The sequence below is a fragment of the Polyodon spathula genome, chromosome 12, assembly GCF_017654505.1.
Source record: "Polyodon spathula isolate WHYD16114869_AA chromosome 12, ASM1765450v1, whole genome shotgun sequence".
In the NCBI taxonomy this organism is placed as follows: Eukaryota; Metazoa; Chordata; class Actinopteri; order Acipenseriformes; family Polyodontidae; genus Polyodon; species Polyodon spathula.
This window is the reverse complement of record NC_054545.1, coordinates 7,271,681-7,298,602: the sequence shown is the minus strand read 5'-3', so window position 1 is coordinate 7,298,602 and position 26,922 is coordinate 7,271,681. Positions and strand designations below refer to the sequence as shown.

Here is a 26,922-nt window from a genome sequence, read left to right as displayed (position 1 = left end):
TTTGTCAGGTAAGAAAATGGAAGAATTAGATTTAGTTTGTGATAGTTACACTACAGGGTTAGTAAATGTTAAAATCAAGAACAGTCACTTGTACTTGTTTTTGTTTTGGTTAATTATTTTGGTTAATTTAACATTGAAAAGCATGCGTCAAAAGGGAGTCTTACTATCCAACATCATGAATGTGCATGCCATGGTTTTCAAAAAGCTCAACCATGGAGGAAAGTCTAAGATGCTACCACCACTGTGAGCAACGCGTTAGAGAAACCTAAAAAAAACATGCATTTGCCAAACATGAAACACCCATGCGAAACAAAAGCCATGAGAGAGGTTTAGAAGCTACAACACTTCTTTCACTTGCATGCCTCAAAAACAAATGAGTGGTTCTGGTTGGAGGGTAAGCAAGTTTACAGTGTTAGTGGACACGGGTAAGAAGACAAGGGAGAGATGGAGACAGCTGTGGGATAAGCAATGAAATTTAGACATGCCATGCACAGAGTGTACTGAAAACAACTGACAGAGCTCCCGCGTTGATAATTAAGGAAAGCTCCTGCCAGTTCGCCTACAGTCATCACCAGAAAGGCTTTGTTAATAAACTAGGCCCTACGATGGTCTGTTCTACAGTCTTCGGAGAATAGAAGGAGTTAAAGGAAAGAGAAAAAAAAGAAGTAAAGCCGTGGTGAGAAACAGGGTGGGGGGGAATTAAAAGTGAAGAAAGCCAAGAAATACCAACCCCACTTCCTCATTTTTTTGATAATGGTGTCTACAATGAAACGAAAATAAAAGGAGGGGGGGAAGGGGAACACACGGCAAACCCAAAAAAAGACAATAAGAATGATATCTACCAGACAATGTAGTTTGTTTACCATAGCGTGTCCAATGCCTGAGTGCTTTGCGGAAAAGGGGGAAGAAAGGAAATTAAAAAATTGTGAACAGAACGATTGTTAATAAAAAAATAAAATAAAACTAAAACTAATGATGAATAATAAGGGTGTTAGTACATTAGTTGGTTAGGTAACGGTTAGTAAAAAATGGTACATTCCATGAATGGTTAGTGTTAGTCTTTCAAAGCGTGCCCAGAAGAGAGAGAGAGAGAGAGACAGAGAGAGAGAGAGAGAGAAGGAGATTCAAGTCTAATTCTTAAGGACCAAAATCTGACTTAACCAAACTGAAGATCATCCTTGACTCTGAATCCATATGTATTGTGTAATAGTAACAAAATTAGTACTTACTTGTAAACCTCTTTCAAGGAACATATTTTGCTCGGGAAATGCAGTTTTATATGCTATTCCAAACAAAAAAGCCAGATCACACAAAAGCTAGGGCACTCTGTTTTAAATGACTACAACTAGTGTTTGACTTTTTTTCCCCGCTGCATTTGATGCAATCTTAAGCACTACAGCTCTACAAATCTATACAATGTTAAAAATAAAAGCCATATAAACCTGCCACCCTGTAAAATCATCTAAATTACAACCATCGAGAGTTCTGTTGGAGATGGACAATTACAGCACAAGACTATCAAGTATCCCACTGAAGTATGGACTTGTATAACAAATAAGCTAATCAACACAGAAAATTATTAAAGCACTCGCCTGCAACACAATGCATTCAATGATTCTAACAACTACTGTACACAATTAGAAAGAAGTTACTGTACTCCTAAGAACAAGCTTATCAGTGAAGGATAATTTTACTCAGGTGGGCGGCGCCACTCTGCAGAAAACCTTATTTTAAATGAGTTCTGGGAGTTCTACTGCTTTCATGTTATGTTGTACCTGGGACTGTACTCTTTGCTTAATTAAAATACGGTTTGTAAGAAACATCAACTCATTAACAGCTGGAAAACAATACAGCTGTAGGGTAAACTGTATAGGCTTAAGTAGGTTGGAGCTCCACCTGCTTGTTCAGATTCACTAGTCCTGAGACTGGTGTGAATATTTACAGAGCAAATTCAGTCTTCTAGAGCCATCATGCTATGATGGCGTCTGACAGAGGAGTCTGCTTAAGGAAGCAAAAAAGTGAAGGAAAATGGGTAAAATCGGAAGGGAAATTGGTGCTCTTGGTGTTCAGATAAAAATAAAAATAAAATAATTTCTCACACAGACAGAAAACAAAGTTTAGCGTCAAGTATAAAAATTTAGGGTAATTTTTGATGAAAACAAAGTTTATAAACCTTATATATAAACTTATAAAAACATATTACATAAATTTACGGAATTGAATCACGTTGTATTAAATATTAAAATTAACTTGTAATGAAACCTAAATTTATAAAACGTAACAAAACTGAAAAAGGTATTTAGCATCGCCTAAGAAATTATATATATATATATTATATATATATATATATATATATATATATATATATATATATATATAATGTGTAGTCTATACTAAATTGTGAACGTATTTTATTTTTTTATTTATTTTTACCTAAAAGCTGCTGCTAGTTTACCAGGGCTCACCCCCTCATCAACCTTCATCATTACCTGCCGCAAGTTGCGTGTGACTTTAACATCATGCCATGCGTTGTCGTTGAATTTGCCATTTACTGGCTCTACTATTGCTTCAAACGCTCCCGATCCAAGGTTAATAACGAGGGACACCGCTCCGTCTTTCAGGGCGAGGTTGACGTAATCCGCCGACTTCCCTGTGTGCAGGATAAGCCCGTTTCTCTGCCACGTTTTGAAGGACAGGGTTATCTCGTCGCTGCTGCTCTGGATGGGGTTCTGAGACAGGTCATAGCAGAAGTACTCAGATCCTCGGAAGGTTGCGACGTTTTCCTCTCTCGCTGCAATTTAAATGGTAGAAAACATTTTTAAGAACGATATAAATAAAATGTTTTCAGAAAACAGTGATTTAAGAAAAAAAAGTAGGTTTGTCTGCAACATTATTTTATATAAAAAGTCATTAAACATATAGGAGGTAAACACTGGAGATCTTCTGCAGTGCAGGTGTGTAGGGCTGGATAATCTGCTTCAAAAGAAATTGCAAATATGTTATGTTCCCAGTAGGTTCTGCTGTAAAATCTAGTACCCCAGGAAAATCAAATTCCCTAAATACAACTTTTAAACTAAAAATGAGTTCATTACTGCATATTAACAGTTATTTTTGGTCTAGTGGTTACTCGACTCCAAGTGTAAACTGCCCCCATGTTTTAAAAGGGATTTAGTTTAGTTTAGTTAGGTTTCTTTTTTAAAGAAATCCCTGATAAAAAGGTAATTGACTTCAGCATAATATAACAACATTACTTAAAGATTTCCAAAGCATCTCACATGCTCCTTTAAAGATTCTTTCCGTAAGAGGAATCGTAAAGTATGTTTCCACTTGGAACATGTTAACAAATAGTTATCAGTAAATAGAAAGAACCAAAAAAAAAACCTGGTTTGTTGATTTTTCATAAAGATTGCAGTTAAACCAATCATTTACAAACTGTTGGAATTCAATTTAAACTATATTGCATGTATTGTACTTTACTGTAACCAAATCTGCTTCTAAAGTACGCACCTGCTTGCATGTTTCTGTTCTATTCTACACATCTCTAGTTGTGTGTGTGTGTGTGTGTATATATATATATATATATATATATATATATATATATATATATATGTGTGTGTGTGTGTGTGTGTGTACAGTGCTTCTATAATTTGTGTTGTTACTATATGTATATATAGTGTGTAGCAGCACTTGCTCTCAAATTTATGGCCATATCTAATGTTGTTTGCATTTGCTGGGCTGCTTTATCAGTTCTGCTCCAGAGCAATTAAATCACTTTGATAAGGTTAACACTGGGTTTATTGGCATTCAAGGCACGCACAGGTTTACAGACATTCCCAAAGCTGTCTGTTCTACATAAATAAAAAAATTAAAACCTGACTTTAATTTCTCTCCAAGCTCTTGCAGAAAAAAACTCTCCCCATGACAGCTTCAAAAAAAAAAATCCCAACTCACTTGATTGTGGGAAAATATGAATAACAACACAGGGACAGAAATAACTTAAATGCAGACCTGTCGGATACTGTTTGGTAGCATCCCACAGAGAGAACTCACATATCACAATGTTCTGCAAGAACTTTAATTACTGAAATACAAAGAACTTCAAGGTGTGTTTTACTTACTGGCAATTAGAAGATGGATTGTAGATTTCCTTTAACCTGATTGACTAATAAATGGTCCCTAATCTCTGGTAAAAGCCCTTGAATGTTATCTTTCAAACTATGTTTAATCTCTGTTCCAAATCAATCGGTTGGAAAATATACAGAATTTAATAATGTATTTTACCTTTTTTCCTGCTTCATTAAAGAAAACCTTTGTTCTAGTACACAGCCCCTGCATGTTGTGCGAACTGCTTCTTGTTGTCATATACATTCAATCTATTTGTTTAAATATAGTAAAGCAAATTAAGTTTAAAAAAAAAATCAACAACAGTGTTTGCTGTCACTGGCAATACAGTAACCACAACACCAATAGCAATTATTCTCTTGACTGAATGTCAAGTTGTAGAAATCAAGTAACCTTTTCTTTGGGTTCTATTGCTTAAATAAGTGAAAACTAGGGTGTTTCCAAAGGTGTTGGGATGATTCTGTTGTTTTGTTTCTGACCATACATAAGCAGATTAACTCATACAAAAAATATTTTTAAGCCAAAAGAATTGTAAAGTGTAAAGTGTTATGATCAGATCGTTTTCAGTGAGCAAATAAAAAATAAAAATAATAATAATGCACAAATTATAGTAATGACCAAATTATAATAATTAAGACAACCCACAAAGATTTGCCCACCCCCAATCAGAACATCCATTGAAATACAGTGCACTACAGAAACTGCACCCCATCACCTTTCAGCACATCCATGTCAATGAGAAGTCAATAACCTATGCCCTGCTGTAACCCTTGCCCAGATTTCCCTGTGGTTTGGAAACAGTGATTTTACTGTACATTCTTATGAAATTTTGTTAAGAGCTAAAATATTTCAAATAGATATATATATATATATATATATATATATATATATATATATATATATATATATATATATATATATAAAATATATATCACTTTTTTAAACTTACATCAGAGCTGATACAAAACCAAAGTGTCTTAATGTTGGAAGATTGATTCAAAAGAATCATGTATGAGGCATTTTAAATATGGTTTACTAGTCACGACTGGTACTGAATAAATGTATTGACATTTCAAAATGCCGATACTAATTTGCATAGTTTTTTGTTTCCTAAATGTCATTATTTTGCAGTTTCAACGTGACAATTATTTTTAAAATGACACATTCGTTTCCTAATAAAATACCAGCAGGTGTGGTTATTGAAAAAGTATTGTTGAGTGAATTTAGAAGTTTATAAAAAAATTACAAATAAACTGGCAATCTTGCCTGGAGGACCATGGGAAGCACATTCACCTTTGTGCTCTGGCAGGTTCAGGAGGACCTCTTGCTTAGCTTCTATGCATAAAACTTGGCAATTGGCTTGACAGTGGTAACAGAGGTCACACACTGATCTACAGTCCTCCTGAATAGTGAGGCAACATCAGTGAGGCAATGAGCATTTCAAATTGGGTAAAAAAAAAAAAAGGGGGTACACCTGAGTACCAAATCAGACAGATATTGAAAACATACAGGATACATAGAAATGGAGTAACAATAAAGTAGCCACAGCAGTACTACAGACCAGCAATATGTTTAAAGCTATTTAGATGCTACCTCTTATAATGAGGTAGAACTGTACTATGACTATACTCTTTATTTAGTACGGCATGGTGAGCTAATAACAATTATCAAGACAAAAGACCATTTACTTTGACTGTATCCAAAATCCTTTCTAAATCTCCCCTCCAGTATGTCTGAAGAAGCTCTGAATGACATCCCTCAGCGAGAAATACTGGCAGAGTTGAATCTACTACCATCACTGTATGAGGTCGGCAAAGCCATCAGGCAAGCCTCATCAGGGAAATACCTCGGAGCAGATGGCATACCAGCCGAGATCTTCAAACAAGGGGGTGATTACATACAAAGGAAACTTACAAAACTCTTCCAGTGTATTTGGAAACATGGGTCAGTGCCTCAGGATTTCAAAGATGCATCAATTGTCCACCTGTACAAGAGGAAGGGCGACAGAGCCAGTTGTGACAACCACATCGGGATTTCTGCATTGCTGAGAAGATACTGACAAAAGTAATACTCAACAGAGCAACATTGAGCAACTCGTAGACAGTGTCTTCCCAGCATAACAGTGTGGATTCAGAGCTGGCCAAGGAACCTTAGCCATGATATTTGCAGCCATACAGATTCGGGAGAAGTGCTTGGAGCAAAACCAAGATCTATACATTATCTTTATAGACTTGACAAAGGCCTTTGATACAATCAACCATGATGGCTTGTGGAAAATCTATGATAAACTTGGCTGCCCGGAGAAGTTTGTATCCCTCAACAGATCCTTCCAATAAGGGATGATGGCCAGGGTGCAGGGATGTGGGGAATTCTTTGAACCCTTCCCGGTCTCAAACAAAACAAAACAAGGTCTTATCTACAATGCTCCTGGACACCTTTTATGATATGGATCGGGGCATCTACAGGCAATCTCGCACAGACGCAGGGCTGTTCAATCTGAGGTTTCGGTGAGCTGGACATGTCAAAAGGATGGAGGATACCAGAATACCTAAAGCTGTGCTTGAGATAAAAGGACACCCTTAAGCAACATCTTAATGCCTGTAACATCGATACCCACACCTGGGATGATATGACCTTGGATAAGGACAGCTGGAGGCAGCATTGTCACTTAGCCATCCAAAACCTTGAAATTAAACGAGCAAATACAAGGAAGGAAAAGAGTGAGAGGAGAAAGGCCATTTCAGTAATTCCATCACCTGTGTTTGCATTTAGTTGCTGACAAAACTCATACGTTGTCGTTGGCGGGAGACACCATCATGTGTACCAGGGTTCTACTTTACATAAAATTGTATTTGACATTTCATCTCTGGCAATCAACTGCATCAGTGCTGCAATTTTAGCCCTAGATCTCCTGGAATTTAATCGGACTACATAGTCAAGCCTTTATCAAATATTAATTAATCTGAATGTTGCTTTTACTAAAGAGAGTCAGATGCTTTACTAGCAGATGTTACCTAATCCATTAATTCTATCCTATTAAATACTTAATGAGTTTATTCAACTCACACAAAAAAAGTTTTAATGTCTTTTCGTTAAAGATAAAATGAAGGATAAAATACCCATTATCCATTTGACTTGTAAAACAGTTCAGAAATAGTATGGCACAGAAGCTTAATATGGAATCAATTTGCAACAAGTCCTAGTATATATTGCTGTCATCCCTTTTAGAGTTACTTAACTGGATTGCGATTTTATATTACTGTTGTCCCCTTAAATGGTCGGTGATCCCAAAGGCTTATGGAAGCTCCATTTATGCTGTAACCCAGTGCTGACCCTGAACTAGTTAGGATGTTATTGACCTTTGCATCTTGCAAATAAACCTTTTAATTCAAGAATGCACTATATTGCTAAGCGACTATTTATTGATACCATTACACTTGGGACCCATATATATATATATATATATATATATATATATATATATATATATATATATATATATATATATATATATATCCCCCTTGTCTTTATTATGTGCTTTATTTCACTATGCTTTCAATAAGGTTTACTACACTGATCTATACTTTTGGTATTCAGCAGTAAACCTTTTTACAATGGTTAAGCTGGGAAGGTTTATGTTCTATTTAAAATTGCCTTTCAGAGGTACCAGAGATTAGTCACACTTTGAGCTTGTTTTAAATGATTCAGTAATTCAAAGACATGTGCTGTTTTTCAAAACCAAAGTTTTGCTGTCCTTCAAATTCCGAAATACAAGGTTATTTTAATAAGGTCTTAGATCCAGCTAGTCCTTAATGCAGTTCAAAAACTCAAGAAAGATATTTTTTAGCATAGTCATAGTCTTCTTTACAAGCATTCAACTAACCTTATCTGTATCAATTTTTGATGAAAAGCCTTGGGCAAGCTAAATGGTTTTCACTGGAACATTGAAACGGCTTGAAGAAGGCGAAGATATATGTTGCACTGAAATATGTGCTCCTTATCATACAATCTTTATTACTTAAATGAGCATGGTAGAGCATTGTTATCAAGCTATAAGTTATAATTTACTCTATGATAGATGACCCATGATAACTGATGGCAGGGTTCATTAGTAACAATGCCAGCCACAGCAGAACTGCAGGGGAACAATATTATAAACCCTATAAATGTAATGTGTTTTAAAAAGATGTTATAATTTTTAACTGCCGGAATCTTAGAAGCACACTACAGGCTAGCTCCTGAAACACCTTCAAACAGTCTGAGCTAGGTTCATGACAGTTCATCTTTAACACAAACTGAGTTCAGTTGATAAATTCTTACTATGCATACTGTGTATAAAAAATAAAAAAAACCTCAGAGACCATAGTACTACTAGTACAAAGAAAGGAATCTGCTCCAAGTAAACAGGTTATATTATTTAACTTCTCTGTCTTTTTGTTTGCAAATGAATTGTATATCAAATCAAATACATTGTACTTGGCCTACCACTTAACTGTTATTGCATTATCGTTTTCATTATATTGAAACATCCATAATCCTGAAGGTATTACTAGGCAGTTAATTTCCATTAACTTTGTCCTTTAGACAAATTGCCTGAAAAAGATGGGGAAAGCCCCTCCATTTATCAAGTTGAAAGTATTTGGTACTCGTCATTTTCAAGACAGGGTTCATTGTCACGAGAACTGCACAGATTCACAAATCTATGCAAGCTCTACCCTGTGCTGTTTTTTAAAATTTCCATAGAACATTTAGTAGTGCAATATGTGGTCACCTTGCATCTAACAGTAAACTCAGCAGTCATACTAATATGCAAGTCAAACACTAACAGTAAGTGTTTCAGACAGACAATGTACACTAAACAGCAGTGTGCAGAAAAATGTTGCTTTTCCTTTAAGTTGAAGATAATCAAAGGTAAATGGGAAGTGGTTTACTAAATACATACAATTTACATTACACAAATATAATTTTGTCATATAATAAAAAAAAGTCTGTTACCTATTACATCATCATACAAATAACACTACTTTAAATTACATTTTAATACCAGAACAATTATTAAAAACATTTCAGTAAGCTGGTACACCATACATGTATTATATAAATGACTCATAAATACGTAACATTTTCTTAACAACTTCCCGAGTGTCATAAAACAAACTTACATTAAATTATGCACATTTTGTATTCAAAATACTAAGGCATGTCTATGACAATGGCCACATCCATCATAACTGTACAGTATATTCAGTACAGTCCTTGTTAACAAAAATGGAATAATGACCTTGGATAAAACACACAAACACCAGCTGCTACCTTTTTTTCCCTATTTAGCCTATTGCAAGATAATTCACCAGCACTTAATGTTGCTAGTGTGTCCAATTTAATCCACCTCAAAGATCTGCAAATTTAGTCTGCTGCCATCAGAAGTTGGCCTAAATTTGTCATGCTGTTTGCATTGTGAAGCTGACTGACAGTGGATCAATATGTCAAGTCTGAAAATAAAGCTTTGTTGTCAGACTAACCCTGATGGATTAGAGGATGTAAAAATGTTTCTAGACTTCCTTCTACCATAATTACCTAAGCAAATGAGGTTTATCATCAGAGATGTTCTGTATAAATCTCTATGTAATGGGCACTTTAAAATAAGTATTACAATAAGCTAAAAAAAACACTGAGCTGTATGCTACACGCCTTATTATTGTTCTTCTTTTCATATGCATGATAAACTTGTATTGTTAATTATTAAAGGAATGCAAACCAAAGCTTTAAACCCAATTCTCTAACATCTTCCTAAGATTATCAGCCCCCACCCTCTCCGCGCTGAAAGTCTTGTTTTTCTACTTGCCTTTTCAGATTATGCCAATTTTTCAAATACAGCGCTTTAGATATTGAGAGCTAATCAATCCCTGTGCTGTAGGCCACATAGATTGCAGCTAGATCACTGGAAGTGAATTCCATTACTGTCTGGCACTGAATTGAATATTAACTATACCTTGTAGACAAACAAGCTACAACAACTAAAATAACTGTATACTGTAAACTGTTTCATTGTGTGATATCTACGTACTGTCACTGTTAACACGTCTTAATATTTTCATTATGATGCTTAGAGGTAGCTTAGTTCTGGTCATTATCTTTTTTCTGCATTGCACATTAATCAAATAAAACATGGGAAGTAGAAAAACACTGTGTCTATATATTTCTGACATAACCAGTTTGTGGTACATGCTGGTGGAGATGTTTTTAACATACATAAGCCTCCCACAGCCAAAACCTGCTGTTCTTACTTATGCTCCCACAGGATTTCTGGGGAGTTTTTCAATACTGACTCAAAGGAATTACAAACAATATACATCAGCAATTCAGTCTTGACTTCAATAATAATAATAATAATAATAATAATAATAATAATAATAATAAACTAGTCAAGTCTGCCTTGACATCAATATGTCAAGTCTGAAAATAAAGCTTTGTTGTCAGACTAACCCTGATGGATTAGAGGATGTAAAAATGTTTCTAGACTTCCTTCTACCATAATTACCTAAGCAAATGAGGTTTATCATCAGAGATGTTCTGTATAAATCTCTATGTAATGGGCACTTTAAAATAAGTATTACAATAAGCTAAAAAAAACACTGAGCTGTATGCTACACGCCTTATTATTGTTCTTCTTTTCATATGCATGATAAACTTGTATTGTTAATTATTAAAGGAATGCAAACCAAAGCTTTAAACCCAATTCTCTAACATCTTCCTAAGATTATCAGCCCCCACCCTCTCCGCGCTGAAAGTCTTGTTTTTCTACTTGCCTTTTCAGATTATGCCAATTTTTCAAATACAGCGCTTTAGATATTGAGAGCTAATCAATCCCTGTGCTGTAGGCCACATAGATTGCAGCTAGATCACTGGAAGTGAATTCCATTACTGTCTGGCACTGAATTGAATATTAACTATACCTTGTAGACAAACAAGCTACAACAACTAAAATAACTGTATACTGTAAACTGTTTCATTGTGTGATATCTACGTACTGTCACTGTTAACACGTCTTAATATTTTCATTATGATGCTTAGAGGTAGCTTAGTTCTGGTCATTATCTTTTTTCTGCATTGCACATTAATCAAATAAAACATGGGAAGTAGAAAAACACTGTGTCTATATATTTCTGACATAACCAGTTTGTGGTACATGCTGGTGGAGATGTTTTTAACATACATAAGCCTCCCACAGCCAATACCTGCTGTTCTTACTTATGCTCCCACAGGATTTCTGGGGAGTTTTTCAATACTGACTCAAAGGAATTACAAACAATATACATCAGCAATTCAGTCTTGACTTCAATAATAATAATAATAATAATAATAATAATAATAATAATAATAATAATAACTAGTACAGGCAGTTTTACTGCTCCCAAGCCCCAGTATCAGTATCCGTCTAAGCGTGTTTAGTTCTCAATGTGCCAAAATGCGTCAGGCAGCCATCTTGTTTAACACGAATTTCTTAAAAGTCAGTTGTATTGCTACCGTGTCAAGGATGATGCTTGTAAAGTTTCTAGTTAGTCAAGTAAACTGTTTGTCAGCTGAGGCAGTTTTAAATTTCAGATGTAAACATACACCTGGCGGCCATCTTGTTTTATAAAACATAACCACTTTTACATATTTGTATTTCATTGTTACTGGGATGATAACTACCAAGTTTGCAGTTTGTTGGACAAACGGTTTTCAAACAGCAGCAGTCTGTTGTTAGGGGCGCATTTCGATAAGATTTGTGGCAGCCATTTTGATGTTAAAATTTATCGCAGAAACTTCTGCTTCGCAAAATTGATGCGGGTTTGGATGCTGATGATATATGACAAGTGTCAGATCAATCGCTTCACCGGTTCCCAAGAAGAAGATTTCGAAAAGTTTTATCGGCTCCAATTGCAAGGATGCAGCAGCAACCTTTTTTCAGCATCTGACAGCCAATGTATCCAGCTTGTTACCTGCCAAGTCAGAACCTGATCAGTCACATGGCTTGGAAGCAGTAGCAGTTTAAAGTTTTGGGAAGATTAAAAAATTAAAAAAAACAAACAAAACAAAACAAAAAAAAACCTTTAACAAACCTTTAACAATAACAATAGGCTTCCCAGCCTTTGGCCTGGAAGCCTAATAATAATAAACATTTTAGGTTTATTGTAAATTACATTAGAGCAAGCTAATGGTAATAGAAGTGATTTTGGACCTGAAAAAGAAATTAACTTTTGTTTTAGCTCAAATCCACCTTAAGCCCTGAAAATTAATCAATTCCACTAAAGAGGTTTCTCAAATAATTTCTCTGCAGCGTTAGTGACATTCCTTTAATGTAGCCACAGCATTTAAGTTATCGTGCCTTGCCTGAAACAGATGTTTTGACAGGGATGAACACATTAAAACTGTAGCAGGTTACAACTGGACACATAACCTTTTTTATGCTTGGCATCTGTTATTAGTTTTATTCACAAAGCTGGAAGAGCCAAGGCAACACCAGGTTGTGAAACATGATACATCTGCTTGTCTTGATCAGTTGTTTGTAGTCGAATAATGCCAAGAACCCAGGATTTCAACACTTGGCAAGCTTAGTGTAACACATGTGATCAGTTCATGCGTGAATGTGGATTGTTTATAACAAAGCCCAGGACTAGTAGTTTTATCATAAAAATATTCTTGATACTTCAACTTCAACCCTAATGTAAAATCATCTATAAAAAAGAAGATACTTGGTTTTACGGAAAACAGTTTTAAAATGAATTATGTTTTAAACAAAAAGGTAAGCGTCTAAATACACAAGCAGCAATATGTAATGTAGGGGGAAAAAAAATCAATGTTACATTTTGCATAAAAACCAAGTTAGATTAATTTGCTAATCTTTTTTTGGAGATAATAACCAAGGCAAACACTTCAAAATGAATCACTTCATATTATGCAGTCTGGTCTTTAAAAAATAAAAGCTGCCAGACTTTGCAATGTATTTTAGAACCAAGGAAAAAAATAAAAGGCATAGTCTATTTGCTGAAGCGAAGTTCTGCTGCACCTTGTAGACCAAATCAGCTTAAGCCACTTGTTTTACTGTGTAGATATTGTGGAGGACAGGTCTGCCGCATTTCAGGTTCTGCTCTGGTGGCTTGCTCCTCCCTTTTGCAGCTTTTGGAAACTAGTATTAGCTTTTTTTCTATAGTCTGCACTACCCAATGGACAGCTTGTGGGTGATTAGCCTGTGGCTCCCTTGGGATCTGAAAAATGCAGGCAATATTTTCCCCGAACACAATGGTCCAACCCCTTTAAATTTTTTCACAAATAACAAACTGCCACCTTCTGGACCTCTGGTTCTCTGTTCTTGACCCTGAGGTCCTCCACTGCTTTTGGTTCCAATCAGGACCCACTGTAAATACCATAGGGATGTTATATTCTTCCACACTGCTCAATACGCACAACAAGGCAGCAATAATGCAGACAGAACTGTAATTGTCCATATTAATTACTATCAGAGTGAAAGAAACATCTGCACAGCTTTTTTGTTCGATCAAAATACATACAGTTGCTTATCTTTAAATCCAACGCCAAATGCAAATTGCACTGGAATCTGTATTGCAATATCTACCTAGCATGGGTATAATAGAAACTGAGCTTCAGCTTTCACAGCGTTAAAGTCTTTTAAAAGAATACCTCCAATCACAATTCTAATTAAACATCTGGTTTCATATATTTATTATGCCTGTCATCAATGTAAATAAATGCAGAAGAGCTCTCAAAGCACATTAGTTAGTTAATGCAATGCTGATTGGCAACATTACCTGCATTCATTAACCACAGCTATAGCTAATACAATAGTACACCCTCGCTATAACGGCCTTCATTATAACAAGCCTTTGGCTGTAACGAGCCTGGCCCCTGGAACTCTTAATAAAAAGCATGTGCTGTGTAACTATTCCTCTGCAATGAAAATTTTATGTTGCAACAAAGCTGGAAACTATATTGATCGTTTCAAAAAAGTAGTAATGCAGGCATATCTCTGTCGTGAATATAGGTTGTCCAAAGCACTTTTTTGGCTTGTTCAGCAACCATACGGCAAAGCAAAATTGATTAAAGAAAAAAACAAAGAAAAAAAAATTGAGCATCTATTGAACTTTTCATGTCGGGTTGATTTGGAATAAAAGTTCAGTTTGGGATTCGTGCATGCTGGATTAAGATTTGGTGCACTTTGAAACGATTCATGTCAGCTTGATTTTGAATAAATGTTCAGCTTCAATTTGAGATTTGTGCTTTCTGTACTGCGTTTTAATTCTAATGAATAAAATAAAGCAAAGCCAGAATACTGCATACATGTTATAGCAAGGGTGTACTGTATATATCTCTGTCTATATCTATATCTACAGTATATCCATTTCTTGGTCAGTAATGATTAATGCTAACGCAGAGGTAAAATGTTATGATAGAGAAAGAGCAGAAAGCTGTTGAGTACTTCACCTGCTTTTATAAATAATGACATGCAGTACTTCACCTGCTTTGTATAAATAATGACATGCTTATTTAAAGTGAATATAATATAAATATATATGATATATATATAATATAGTATATATTATATTATATATCTATATTATAATAATATATATATATATATATTGGTCAGTTATCAGTCGGACACATGCCCTAACATCCTTACACCACCAGTCAATAGTCAGTCTGTTATGTGATTGGTTCACAATACTGTCAGTCCCTACACCTTTCAAAGCCCTTCTGCCCTGCACTCTTAACAAGAGAAAATGGCTGAACACCGATTCTGTGAGTTAACAGAAGATTAATTACAAAACACACTACAAAAGAAAGATGCTCCAAACACTAAAATGGTGATTAAAATGTCACTGTCATTGTGTTCTGACTTTCTGAAATTCAAAAAATTCAGCTTGACGATGTAAACAAATATGACGGGTGGGATAGAAACTGGATTATGCGGCAGTCCGCAGACCAGACTGGACTATGAACTTCAAAAACAATTTCTGTTATTTATTGATGTTATTTATTTATTTATTTATTTATTTATTTATTTATTGACATATGCTGTTTCAGCTATATTTAAACAAAATATATAAAGTCATATTTACTATCCAACCTTGCCTCACGTATTTTCTTGACTGATTCATATGTTAAATATGTACTACAGACTCAGCAATAGGCATTATAGCCCCCTGTCGGTAACAATAGTCTTCCCTCAGGTCAATAATTTTCTACTGTAGCCCTCCTCTCTAGTCCATATTTGCTATATGCTTCTTACATGCAAAGTCATTTAAAACCAATGAATTCCCCTTGTTCTTGAATGTTATGGGTCACTGAGATAGGTTTGTGACATTTCATAGCTAATAATATTAATCTGTCAACTCTAATGATCTTTGGTATTAGTAGTTTTTCATTAATTACTTTAGATTTTCAATTAGGCAAATCTAAGGGAAGAACACAGTTGCATATCTGATATGGAAAAACTATATCCTGAATACAGTAAGTTGAGATCTGAAAGCTATTTTTCAATCTGTTCTATAATTTCAAACAGATGGTCTTTCACTTGGCAGCAAAGTACGGTTTGCATGGTACACATTATATTATATATATGTTGACAATAGCACCAGCTAAATGTATTCTCTTTGAGTCACAAGGCTACCTGGTGTAAGCTATGTATCATGGATCCAACATACAGTATACTGTTATATTGTTTGAACCATTTTTGCAATGCACACATTTTTAATACACAAGTCAAAAAGAGATAACTGTTCACTGTATTTTGTATACTATATTTAAATGAGACATATATGTAGTTGCAACTATCATATGTATTTTTCCTTGTATACCTAAGGTTGTACAATAATAATAATAATAATAATAATAATAATAATAATAATAATAATAATAATAATAATAATAATAATAATAACAACAAAACCTCGCTTTTCATAGATATTCTATCTATAAATTATTTTCTACAAACTATAAAGCCATGGCAAAGCTTTAGAAAATAAAATCTAATTATTGGAAAACACAGGGATTCCTATAATGGCGGAGCCATTGTGTAAAAACAGTGTGGAAATGATTTCCTGACATCTTGTATCACTGCAGTGGGCGTCAATGTACACAGAGCTCTAGTGCTTAATGATTCAAATCCAATCTTTGTAATGTCTTATCAGCACTGGACAGCTCCTCTTCAGAAAACTGACCTTTTATTCTACTTTAAAAAGAAAGGATATCTGAATGGACAGAGCCTGCAATAATGAAAACCAATTACAATAGATTATCTCCATTATTATTGTCATGCAGATGCCATAATCTAAGAAGAAGGATGTCATGGTGTGAAAAAGGAAAATCACCTAAAAATTGGACACCCAGAGCAATTATTATCTTAGCTTTGTTGGCTGTGTTGTGTTTCCTCACTGGTAAGGTGGTGCAAGCCAATTATACTAGGAAAGTAAACAGATGAGCCATATTAAGTCTTTAATAGTCAAACAATATTACCAAATAATATATCATGACTGGATTCTTTTGATACCATGCAGGCTCAAAAATGATTTTTTTTTGTTTGTTTTTTGGGGTTATTTTGGCAACACCCACAAAGGGCGCCACATTCTTGAAATTTAGAAAATCTAAAATGGTCTACAACTCTAACCAAAGACAAAATGGCGTTGTTCTGAACACGACACCCTATTAAATTGTGGAATCGTATGAAAATGCCAGGTTTCTGTATGCTGCACCAAGCGGTTGTCAGCAGTTTTGTTTGTAAGCAACCAGCTGTCGTATTTTGGTTTTCTGCAGTTTTTAGCAAGTTGTTTTAATTATGTGTATTAATCAAAATTACATATGAAAAACAAAGTTCCAGTATGTTTTTTGTGAAAGAATAAACCCAAATCTTACTGAAATCGAGATGAAGACACCCTTGTTTTTTCTCTCTTTTTCTTGTTTGCTTTCTTGAAAGGCCTATTAAATAAATATCCCTTTTTTAAAAAGCTGCAGGCAAATTGTTTAATGAGGCTATTAATAATGAAACTCAGTATGTCATCTACTCCTCCCTTTTGCTCTGACCTTTGTGGTAAGAAGACCATGACGTCAATATAAATTAGGTCAGCAACAAAAGTGCTAGAATAATCAACAATGAATCTAAAGCACCAACAAATCTGAAAACATCCTAATATTACAGTCAGTTCTTTGACATTGATTGTGTTGATTTTATCACCAATTTATTTGAAACACTCATAACTGGAATCCTACAAATATGTACAATACAATACTACAAATTATTATTATTATTATTATTATTATTATTATTATTATATTATTATTATTATTATTATTATTATTATTATTGATACAAAGAACCTGGTTATTATATGAATTATTATTTAAACTGCTTTAATTATGAACAAATTAAAAAAAAAAAAAAGAATATTCTACCATACAAATGTCCCTCAGTTTGAGAAACCTGCTTGATTCCTATACAACCTCAGAAACTGGCTCCTGTAAGAATAGTTTGTTCACAAATGTCGCAGTTAATACATTCCTGCTCCCCCTGTAACAAATAAATCCCTGAAGCATGACAGTCATTCCCAAGAGCATTTCATTTACTCAGAACATAATACTGTGTTACTGCCCATTATCTCTCCTGTCAGTGACTATGTTGATATTTAATGAGGGGCATCTATGTCTAGCTGCCATTTTGCAACTGCCTCTTGTTGCCAAGGAGACGTGATTGCTAAGGGCAGAGGGGCCTGGCACATTATTTTCCACTTGAACATGATAAGGCAGGCATTTCAAGTCAAATATGTTCAATACTTATTTTAAATTAATTTGCATTCTTGAATATTCAAAAGTAAAAAAAAAAAAAAAACAAACAAACAAAACAAAACAATAAACCAAAGCTAAAGCAGTAGTCTGATACAATAAATGCAAGATTTACACATGTGTATCAGGATTTTTTACTTGAATTATTAAATCACATCATTGTTCCTCTAGACACCTTTGATGATCTACAAATACACGTAGTATATTTCCATGATTTGACAATTATATAGAGTTCAGAGATGGGGGGGGCATGCCCCCCCCCCCCCCCCCCCCCCCCGCCCTGCTTTAAAAAGTATATCACGCAATGTTTAGTTGCGGTTGTGTACACTTTTACTTTGTCAGGTTCTTTTATTACGCCCTTCCGGCTACACACTTTCACACTTCGGTGCAACTGCCTTAGATTGTACTAAAGCTGTAAAGATTTAACTGTTTACACTCATCAAACAGTAGGGGTATTGATCCTAGAGCTTTGACTATTCCCCAAGAAACAACATTCATCTGCCCATAAATAAGAAAGGACTCCAGTGTAAATGTACATTCCGACTTAAATAGGTATCAATCCATGATCATCTTTTGTTCAAAAAGCAGTGATGTGCCAGTGTTGATTTGATGGTGTCTATTTGCCTTAATGAAATGTTACAACCACAACATTACCATCATTCCTAATTATCTGTTTAGGGGTCCTGAGAGGAGGCATAATTAAGTTTGAACATGTGGAGTATTCTAGAGGAAAGATTAATGGAAATGTTAAACAGATTAGTGAAAAGATTCAGAATGTTTGCAACAATAACTCACAAATGCATCAATCTCACATGAAAGAATCACAGGGAATAGAAATTATTTAAAAACGCATGGCTGTTGAAACAACAGTAATACAGTGTATTCGAAATTTAATAAAGCATTTTAAATGTGTGTCTCTTGTATTTTGTTTAGGGCACATAGGGACAGCTTCCCAAGACACTTCTTCAATTACAAGCAAATGATAAGAAACCACTTAAGACAACTTATAAGCCCCTACACTAAGTAGAGTTTTATTTATTTCTGATTGGGTAACTTTATTGGATTTGTTTGTCCTTTCTGAAAAACAAACTTGCTTATAGTGGAGTAAGGAGCTTTGCCACAGATTGATATTTTTATTTTAGATGTTTCTAAAATGAGCAAAGCATGTAGATTGGTCACAAAATAGAACACACAGTATGTATTAGCTTAACAGGTAGCTGGTGTTTCAGTAATGGCTACAGGGAGTGCTTCACCTTTTTGATATTTGTATCTGAAAAGTGATACTACAATCCTGCCATCTTACATGTTTTATCCTGGACTATGACATACAGTAATGTAATGTAATAGCCACCAAAACATGGTACATATCTTTTTTATGCCATTCCTGGGTTTGTGTCATTTGCATAACAATGTGTTAATTTTACACAACAATCTGAGCAGCTCAGAATTAAGCCACATATAATGAGCTGTCTGCTATGAATTGAAACAGGTTTAGGAGAGAACATTTGTTTTGTTCACAACTACCACATATATGTAACATAAACTGACAGTGTTGCACATATGCAAAGATCCTTCCTTGTACAGAAGACAATTGTGTCAAAATCAGCTGGGTGTGTTTTTGAGTTCATTTTGCAATGCAAAAACAGAACATGCCACATCCTAAATGGAACATGTGACTTACAATGACAAAAAGCTTAAGGTGCAAGAATTGTAATCATGTCGGAAAATAGCAGGAGGGAAACATTTTAACACATTACTTACTGTCAGTATAATGGAAACAGACTGAATAGCTACTTGGATTACTAATTCACATTTGGTAGCATGACTTTGCATGCATGTGTTTAATTTAGTGTGATAAGGATCATTATTATAGAGGGATGAAAATAATAACAACAGAGATATGGGTGAAATACTGTCAATCCCACGTAAAGAAGCCAGGTGGCTCGAAGGGCAAAATAATCCCTGGGTTGCTTTTTTGTTAAATACGTGTGGGTGGTTACTATGCCTGCTTTTTAATGACAAAGGACAGGGTGGCACGACTGATGGCTTAGTATCTCAAAACAAAAGAAAATTGGGTTCTGAACAAAACTATAACCACGTAACACCAAAGGATTATATGTAAACGCCTTGGCACAAGAGACCTATTTGCATATGTGAACATGACTTTTTTCTTGAGGGAGTTCCATCAACAGCATGCATGTTTTCTATTTTAATCACAGCCTTCTAAGACTAAAACATGCATAATGTAATGGGCAGTAACAAGAAGCTGAAATAAAAATCACATTTCTTATACATGTAAATGTATATTATTAAAAAGTCTGTATATAGTCTCATTAGATATAGATCATTGTCAATGGTATCTTCTATGCAGTAGATACTGCAAGTTGTTCATCCATTGAGATAAACAGTGGTTACAGTATAAAATCAGTAAGCCATTCGCTGCAGAACAAGAAAATGTGATGTGTAAGTAAAGTTTGTCATGGCACATACAGTACATGTGTATGCAATGCTCTCACCATATCCTTCACATCATATGTTATATACAAATCAATTTACTGAAAGTGTACTGCAGGTCACTGGTGTACAACTACCTGAAGTTCACATGGCTAAGTTAATGCGACCTTTATGTGATTACCATTTATATTTGTTGCATGTTGCACCTTTTTAAAGTAAATATATCTACACATGCTAAACTCTGTTGAGACCTGCTTTCCAAATAAACCTGCTTCTGTATGTTAGTGTCTTTCACCATGCCTTAAATAACACTGCAGCATATCTGAGAGGGTTAACAACAATAGAAAAGTAATTTCGTAAAGGGCAAGTTTTCATTAAAAAAAACAACACTGAAAACCATCATTTCATATTTTGCCACAACTGATGCAATGGTAGCAAAGTGATATGTTTTGCTCGCTTTCTAGGGCGGACTGCTCTGTAAATTATTTTGCATATATTTCAGTGGTACCAAGATACAGCATTTGGCAAGTCAGTGGAGCCTCTATACTGTCTTAGGCCAAGTAGCTACAATAAATGTATGGAATGGTGTCAACATTATACAATATAGAGAGCTAAGGAGTAAACCATAGCATATGAAAATTAAATGTCAACTCAGTTGTGCTTCATATTATAGTTTGCAAAGTGATAGTGATGTAAAATCAATATATTCTGTAGGTACTGAAATTGTTACTATAAACTCTACCCAAGCACGCTGCTGTTTTTTTTCTGCATTTCTGATATCCACTCATTGTTTTGCAAACACAGCAAAGTGGAGAATAGCAGCTTTGCACTTTCAGATGCACTGTTTGTATCCAGCTGAAACCAGTTACAACCTCTGGCAATAACAATGTATAGTGCAGATCTGTACCAACTGGTTGCATTTCCGTTTTCTTCTGCATAGTTATGGCTTAAAAACAGAACTATGAATGGCAGAGGAAAGATATTTGTCATAATAATATCTTTATTTTCATATAGCGCCTTTCATAGTGGACCACCATCACAAAGCGCTTTACAGAGGTGGGCTGTGAACTGTACATTATATGCAGAGTCACTTACACTAGGACATTGATTCTTTCTTCCACAGGATGGAGCACAAAGAAGTTAAGTGACCTGTTCAGGATCACGCAGTGAGTCAGTCAATAGCAGAGGTGAGATTTTAACTGGTGATCTTCTGGTTATAAGCCCTGGACTTTAACTACTGGACCACACTGCCTCTTAATTCAGTGTATTAGCTCAAGATCAATTCAGAATAACTATTAATGTTACCAAAATAGATGCAGACAATGGTATGGTCTGTATACACTCTTTCCATCCTTGCTTATCTAAAGCGAAGTATAATTAGCTGGTAAAAACAAATTGCCACCACATTATATCAAAATGTTCACATCAGAACCATGTGTGATTCTATCTTGTGCGAGATTCCCAAGCTATTCTCAGGTTAGATATTCAGAAAGGTACTGACAAAGAATTAGCTACCGTAATTAATGTATGTTATGCAAAACATATCTCAAAAGCAATATATTTAACACATACACATATATTTAATTTAAATTAGCCAGGATATTTATAAATAGCACACTACTATTAAGTATTTGATAAATTAATCAATATGGCTATATATGATATGGCTTTCGAATTGTAAGTTTATCTCCACTTTCCTACGATTACAATATCAGTTAGGGTTAACGCACTTCAATCAAGTACCCCCTAATTCTTCTTTGTGTTAAGCTAAATAAATTAATTTCCTTCATCATATCTTCATAGCTTATTCCTTTAAGCCCTGGGATTAGTCTGGTTGCTCTTTGTTGGGCCCCAATGCCACAATGTCATTTTGGTAATGTAGTAATTAAACAAGCACAGTCTCATCAGTTCATTATACAACCTTACCATAACCTCTTTTCATTTGTACTCTTTGACTATATAACCAAGCATTCTATGTGCCTTCCAACAAGTTCGTTTTCTATTCTTTAAAAGGTATTGTGGCTGTGGAAGCTTTAGTTCGTTTTTACCTCCTCAGGCAAAGTGTTTTAAAAAGGAGATATTGCTGTTGAGAAGTTCCCTAGTTCAGATTATCTGCACATTCATTTTATTTGATTATTTTATTGGAAATTATCCTGCATCTATATACCTCAGACCCAATTAACTCATTTACATTATCGTTGCTATTGGCAATTAAAAATGGCCCATTGGCAACAAAACACAAGCAAATCTCATTCTGTCATTCAATGGAAGAATTTGCCAAAGGCTTACAACAGTTGGATCACTCAGGAGCAACAGTATTTTCTTTTTCAATACAATAAAAAAACTGGGTCAAATTGCAAAAAGCAATGCTGGTAAAGCAAAGCCTCCTTCTGTTCTACTGTGAGTGGGGTGCATGGAAAGAACCTTACAAAATCAAAGCCAGAAGAGCAGTAAACTTACTAACAATCTGATACTTTTTATTCATTTCAATGTGTTTATAAAAACAAACTGAACACTGAAAAACTTACAGCCATGATATCCAAATAAAGGAACACTGTTTAGGCACCTCATTTATAATTTAGTATATTCATGAATTACACATCCCTTATCATTTGTATGTACTGTACTGTAGATGCACATAGTTAGTATTATATAATGTAGATCACAAAATCTGTTTGACCTCAAGCTGCATACATTTCAGTCTGATGTAAATTGATAATGGCAAGTAATAAAGGAATTGTGGGACATTCATTGTGGGAAATAACATATATAACAGCAGTGTGAAGGGACATCATTCCTTCAAGCAACAAACAGATAAAAAACAATAAGCATTTTCAAGTCTGTCTACAGCCAGGTACAGAGAAAAATGACAGTATATTTGAGTATAATAAATGCATTTGGGAATATATTATGAATTCAGTAGTATTCTTAAAACCATTTCCGGGGCCTTGATTCTCTTTGGGAAGCTGTGTTCATGAGTCAACCTGAAGGCTGGCTGTAGTCTGACTTAACCCTTTCATTCGACAAGATTCTGAAAAAAAATTCTGAAGTACACAATAATTACGCTTTGCAAAAAAAAAAAAAAAACAGGATTTCACATGCTTCAGTGAGGATTTATAAAGAAAAGCACACCAAACAATTGTTCTTTACATTATGCACTATAAATAGCCAAAGCAACATGTCAGATACTACAGTGCCTTGCAAGCTGTTAAAGATAATCTGTTTTGGAAAGGAAATAGACTTTTGCTGGTTCGTTCAAGGACAGGAGACCCAGGACAGGTTGTTCCTTTATTCATATTTGGTACACCATGGAACATATTTTCTGAAGAAATATGATGCTTATAAATAACATGAGAGGCAACATAAATAAATACATTATTATAAGGCAACTGGAAAGAAAAGGGATTTAACTGTTGTTTCCTTTAGTAGTATTTTTATGGAAGTGTGTACTGCTTCAAATATCCCCATAAATGACAATACTTTTGATGTTATGAGAAACAAACCTGCACACAAATCTATCCTGTGCTTTCACCAAAATCAATTTTAGCTAGTCGTGGTAGAGATCATCCATAATAGATCCTTATCATCTAAATATCAATGGCATTAAAAACATTGCACACTGGAAGTATTAATTAACCAAAATTGTATATTTCTTATTGTACCTTGCACACCAAGCCTGTAATTGTCATAAGACAGTGAGATTATTTTATATGTGCATTAAGATTTACAGTAACTAACGTATTTACTGTAGGAAGACCTGTCCTTTATGCAATAGTATTGCTGGTTAAAGCAGTCATATACATGTATGTGCTGATTGTGTAAGTACACTTATGAATGATAAACAGAACACATCTTATTACAGCTGTAAGTATATAACTGAAACACCAAATAAGGACACAACTATTGATAATTAGTTTCTTGTTTTTTTTTTTTTTTAAAGGATTGACACATACCTTCCCCCCATGACCCTGCTCTGCTCAACTGATTTAGACTTTGCACAGATTGTTCTTGCTGTATTTAAGCCTGCATATAAACTAAAAAGTAGGAGGCGTATAGAGGAATATACAGCTTGAGGTATTGTATTTACATGAAATATAGATAATATAAAAATACTGTATTTATGAAGGTATTTAAGTGAGAGTGATTTTTGAGATTCTTTACAGGACAGGCAGGTATGGCAAGACTGGGCAAGCAGTGGAGGTGGGTATGTATGTTTACATAGGGCATGAGTACACACATTTAGTGCATGTTTTATGAACAACTATTTGGATGACTGATCATCATTGATATCATCAGGGGCCAATGTTGAATACAATGTGTTATACGTCAACAGAATTCGGGACTGTTTTGTTCAATTTGGCTGACCTCACTAATACTATTACTTTTGGGGCTAGCATAGTTCAAAGATCAACATATCATGTGATATCTTTCGAATATGGAAGTTTCTACATGCACTGAAATGGCAGGTGAATTCTGAGGTTATTTTTTTGAACATTGAATATTGGAACAGTAGAATTCAGTTCCACTAAGCATGCTTGTAAATACCATAAAAAGGGTATTTAAAGGGTTTAAAGGGGAAATTTTGCTTTTAATGATTCGAAACTGATTAATTCATGTATTCAATATAAATGACACTTTAAATTTTATTATAGATTGTGTTTTCTACCTCAGATATGTAATATTATATAACTATAAATCACAACACAAAATATAAGTGATCATCAATAACAATTTATTTTTCTTATTGACTGTTATTGTATTTCCTGTTTGGATGAAGCTTCAAAATCTTCAGAAAAGAAAAGTCAATACCATCAGCAAATCTATAACAGCCAATCAGGGAAAACCAGAGCAGCAAATTGAAATCTGTGGCTCGAGATGCTATCAGTTGAAATTGCATTAAAAATAGGATGAAAAAAGAAATAGCAGTGGGAAAGCATGAGGGACGATCGGTTTACTGTATGCAGCCGTATTTGTTTACAAACTACAACCTCTGAATAACATGGCTGTCACTTTATATTTGTGATTAAATCTGGTTAATTAAACACTGAAATGGTGTGTATGATATGCTGGGTGACTAATGTATACAACCCAACCGATGGCTTGTTTTGTTACAGCAGAGATAGTACAAAGTATCAAACATAACACATCTTTGAAGCTGGCAAGCAGGGTCAGGTAGAAAGCACAGGAGAGTGAAAACATTACACTCTGCATTAGAAGGTCAAGAGCTGACACACTGTCACCCCTAGTTGGGCAGGGATCTGGAGTTACTTGTTAATGTAACGAGAGGAGATGGTACATAGCAAAGTGTATTCCATTACTCAAATATACACAACCATGGGGTAGCAACTCAAAACATTACCAACTGGTCACTCCAAATGTATTTATGTGATTTGTTTTATAATCAACTCACTTTTTTGTTGCATTTTTTTTTATAGATGCAGAATAACCTCATTTATCCGCACCCCATTCATTCTCGACTTCAATTACCCGCGGCTCCCTGATAAGTTGTATCTCTGAAATACAGTACATTATTGCCAATGTAGACTTAAAGCCACACACACACACACAAAGATGCACATAAAGACACATCTAACCTGTGGCATCGGCGCCAAGAGAGCAGCGCTTCGTGTCTTGGTATGAACAGCAAAAGGACTCTGTAAAATGAGTTCTCCTGAGGCAGTTACTTAGTCAAGCCCAGCAAACATATTTTTCCTCACTGAAACAAAAGACTATGATGGACTTTGTCAAGGTTCAAAATAACGACTTGCAGCAGTGAATTGTTTAAAAATAACTTTTACAAAAACACTTCTGTTGGTCTGTATTTTGTAGAAATGTAAGACAAGTTTAAATTACACAGCAGATTTGTTTATTTAGTTTTAAAGTTTTTTTGTTTGAAATACCAGAAAACTAGCAACACTTAGCTACCATTATTTAATATTAATGCATGGAATAAATTAGAGATAATACCTTGTGATATTTTTAGCTGCTACCCACACAACTTCGGTTACAGGGAAATTGTGAACTCTGATGGGCTGAATAGCTTATTCCCATCATAATTTTAAAGCATTCTTCTGTCTTTGTATTATATTGTATTGCATACATCTCTAGTAAATGATCATTTGGATTACATTACTAGTTCATTCAGGCATTCTAGTCACATGCAATGACACCTCATTTATCCACAGATTTCACACATCCGTGGACCTATGTCCCCCGAAGCGTGCGGATAAACAGAGTTCAACTATATACAATTGTTAAGGTTCTGCAACAGCCTGAATAAATCATGGTTTCCTTGAGACTTTGTCATAGTGCTCACAGACTCAACGAAGAGGGACATACTCTGAAGCAGGTCCAGACACATTTTACCTTTTTTTTTCTTGCTACATTATATTTTTACCATTGTTAGTTACACAAATGTGCCTTTGCTTTAACTGTTATAAAAAGTATAATGTACTGGAGAAAGGAAATCACATCCACAGGTGTAGGAAGGCCCTGCAGCCTCACTGT

General features: G+C 34.8%; 1 protein-coding gene across 28 annotated transcripts in view; it reads right to left on the bottom strand.

The window, feature by feature from the left end:
- nrxn3a (neurexin 3a) overlaps window positions 1-26,922 on the bottom strand; it is a 290,916-nt gene that overhangs the window by 208,326 nt on the left and 55,668 nt on the right. For all 28 annotated transcript variants that reach the window (XM_041266212.1, XM_041266208.1, XM_041266209.1 and 25 more), the window contains one exon: window positions 2,490-2,791. In XM_041266212.1, coding sequence (XP_041122146.1) covers window positions 2,490-2,791 — 302 coding nt within the window. The remainder of the gene's footprint in view (window positions 1-2,489; window positions 2,792-26,922) is intronic.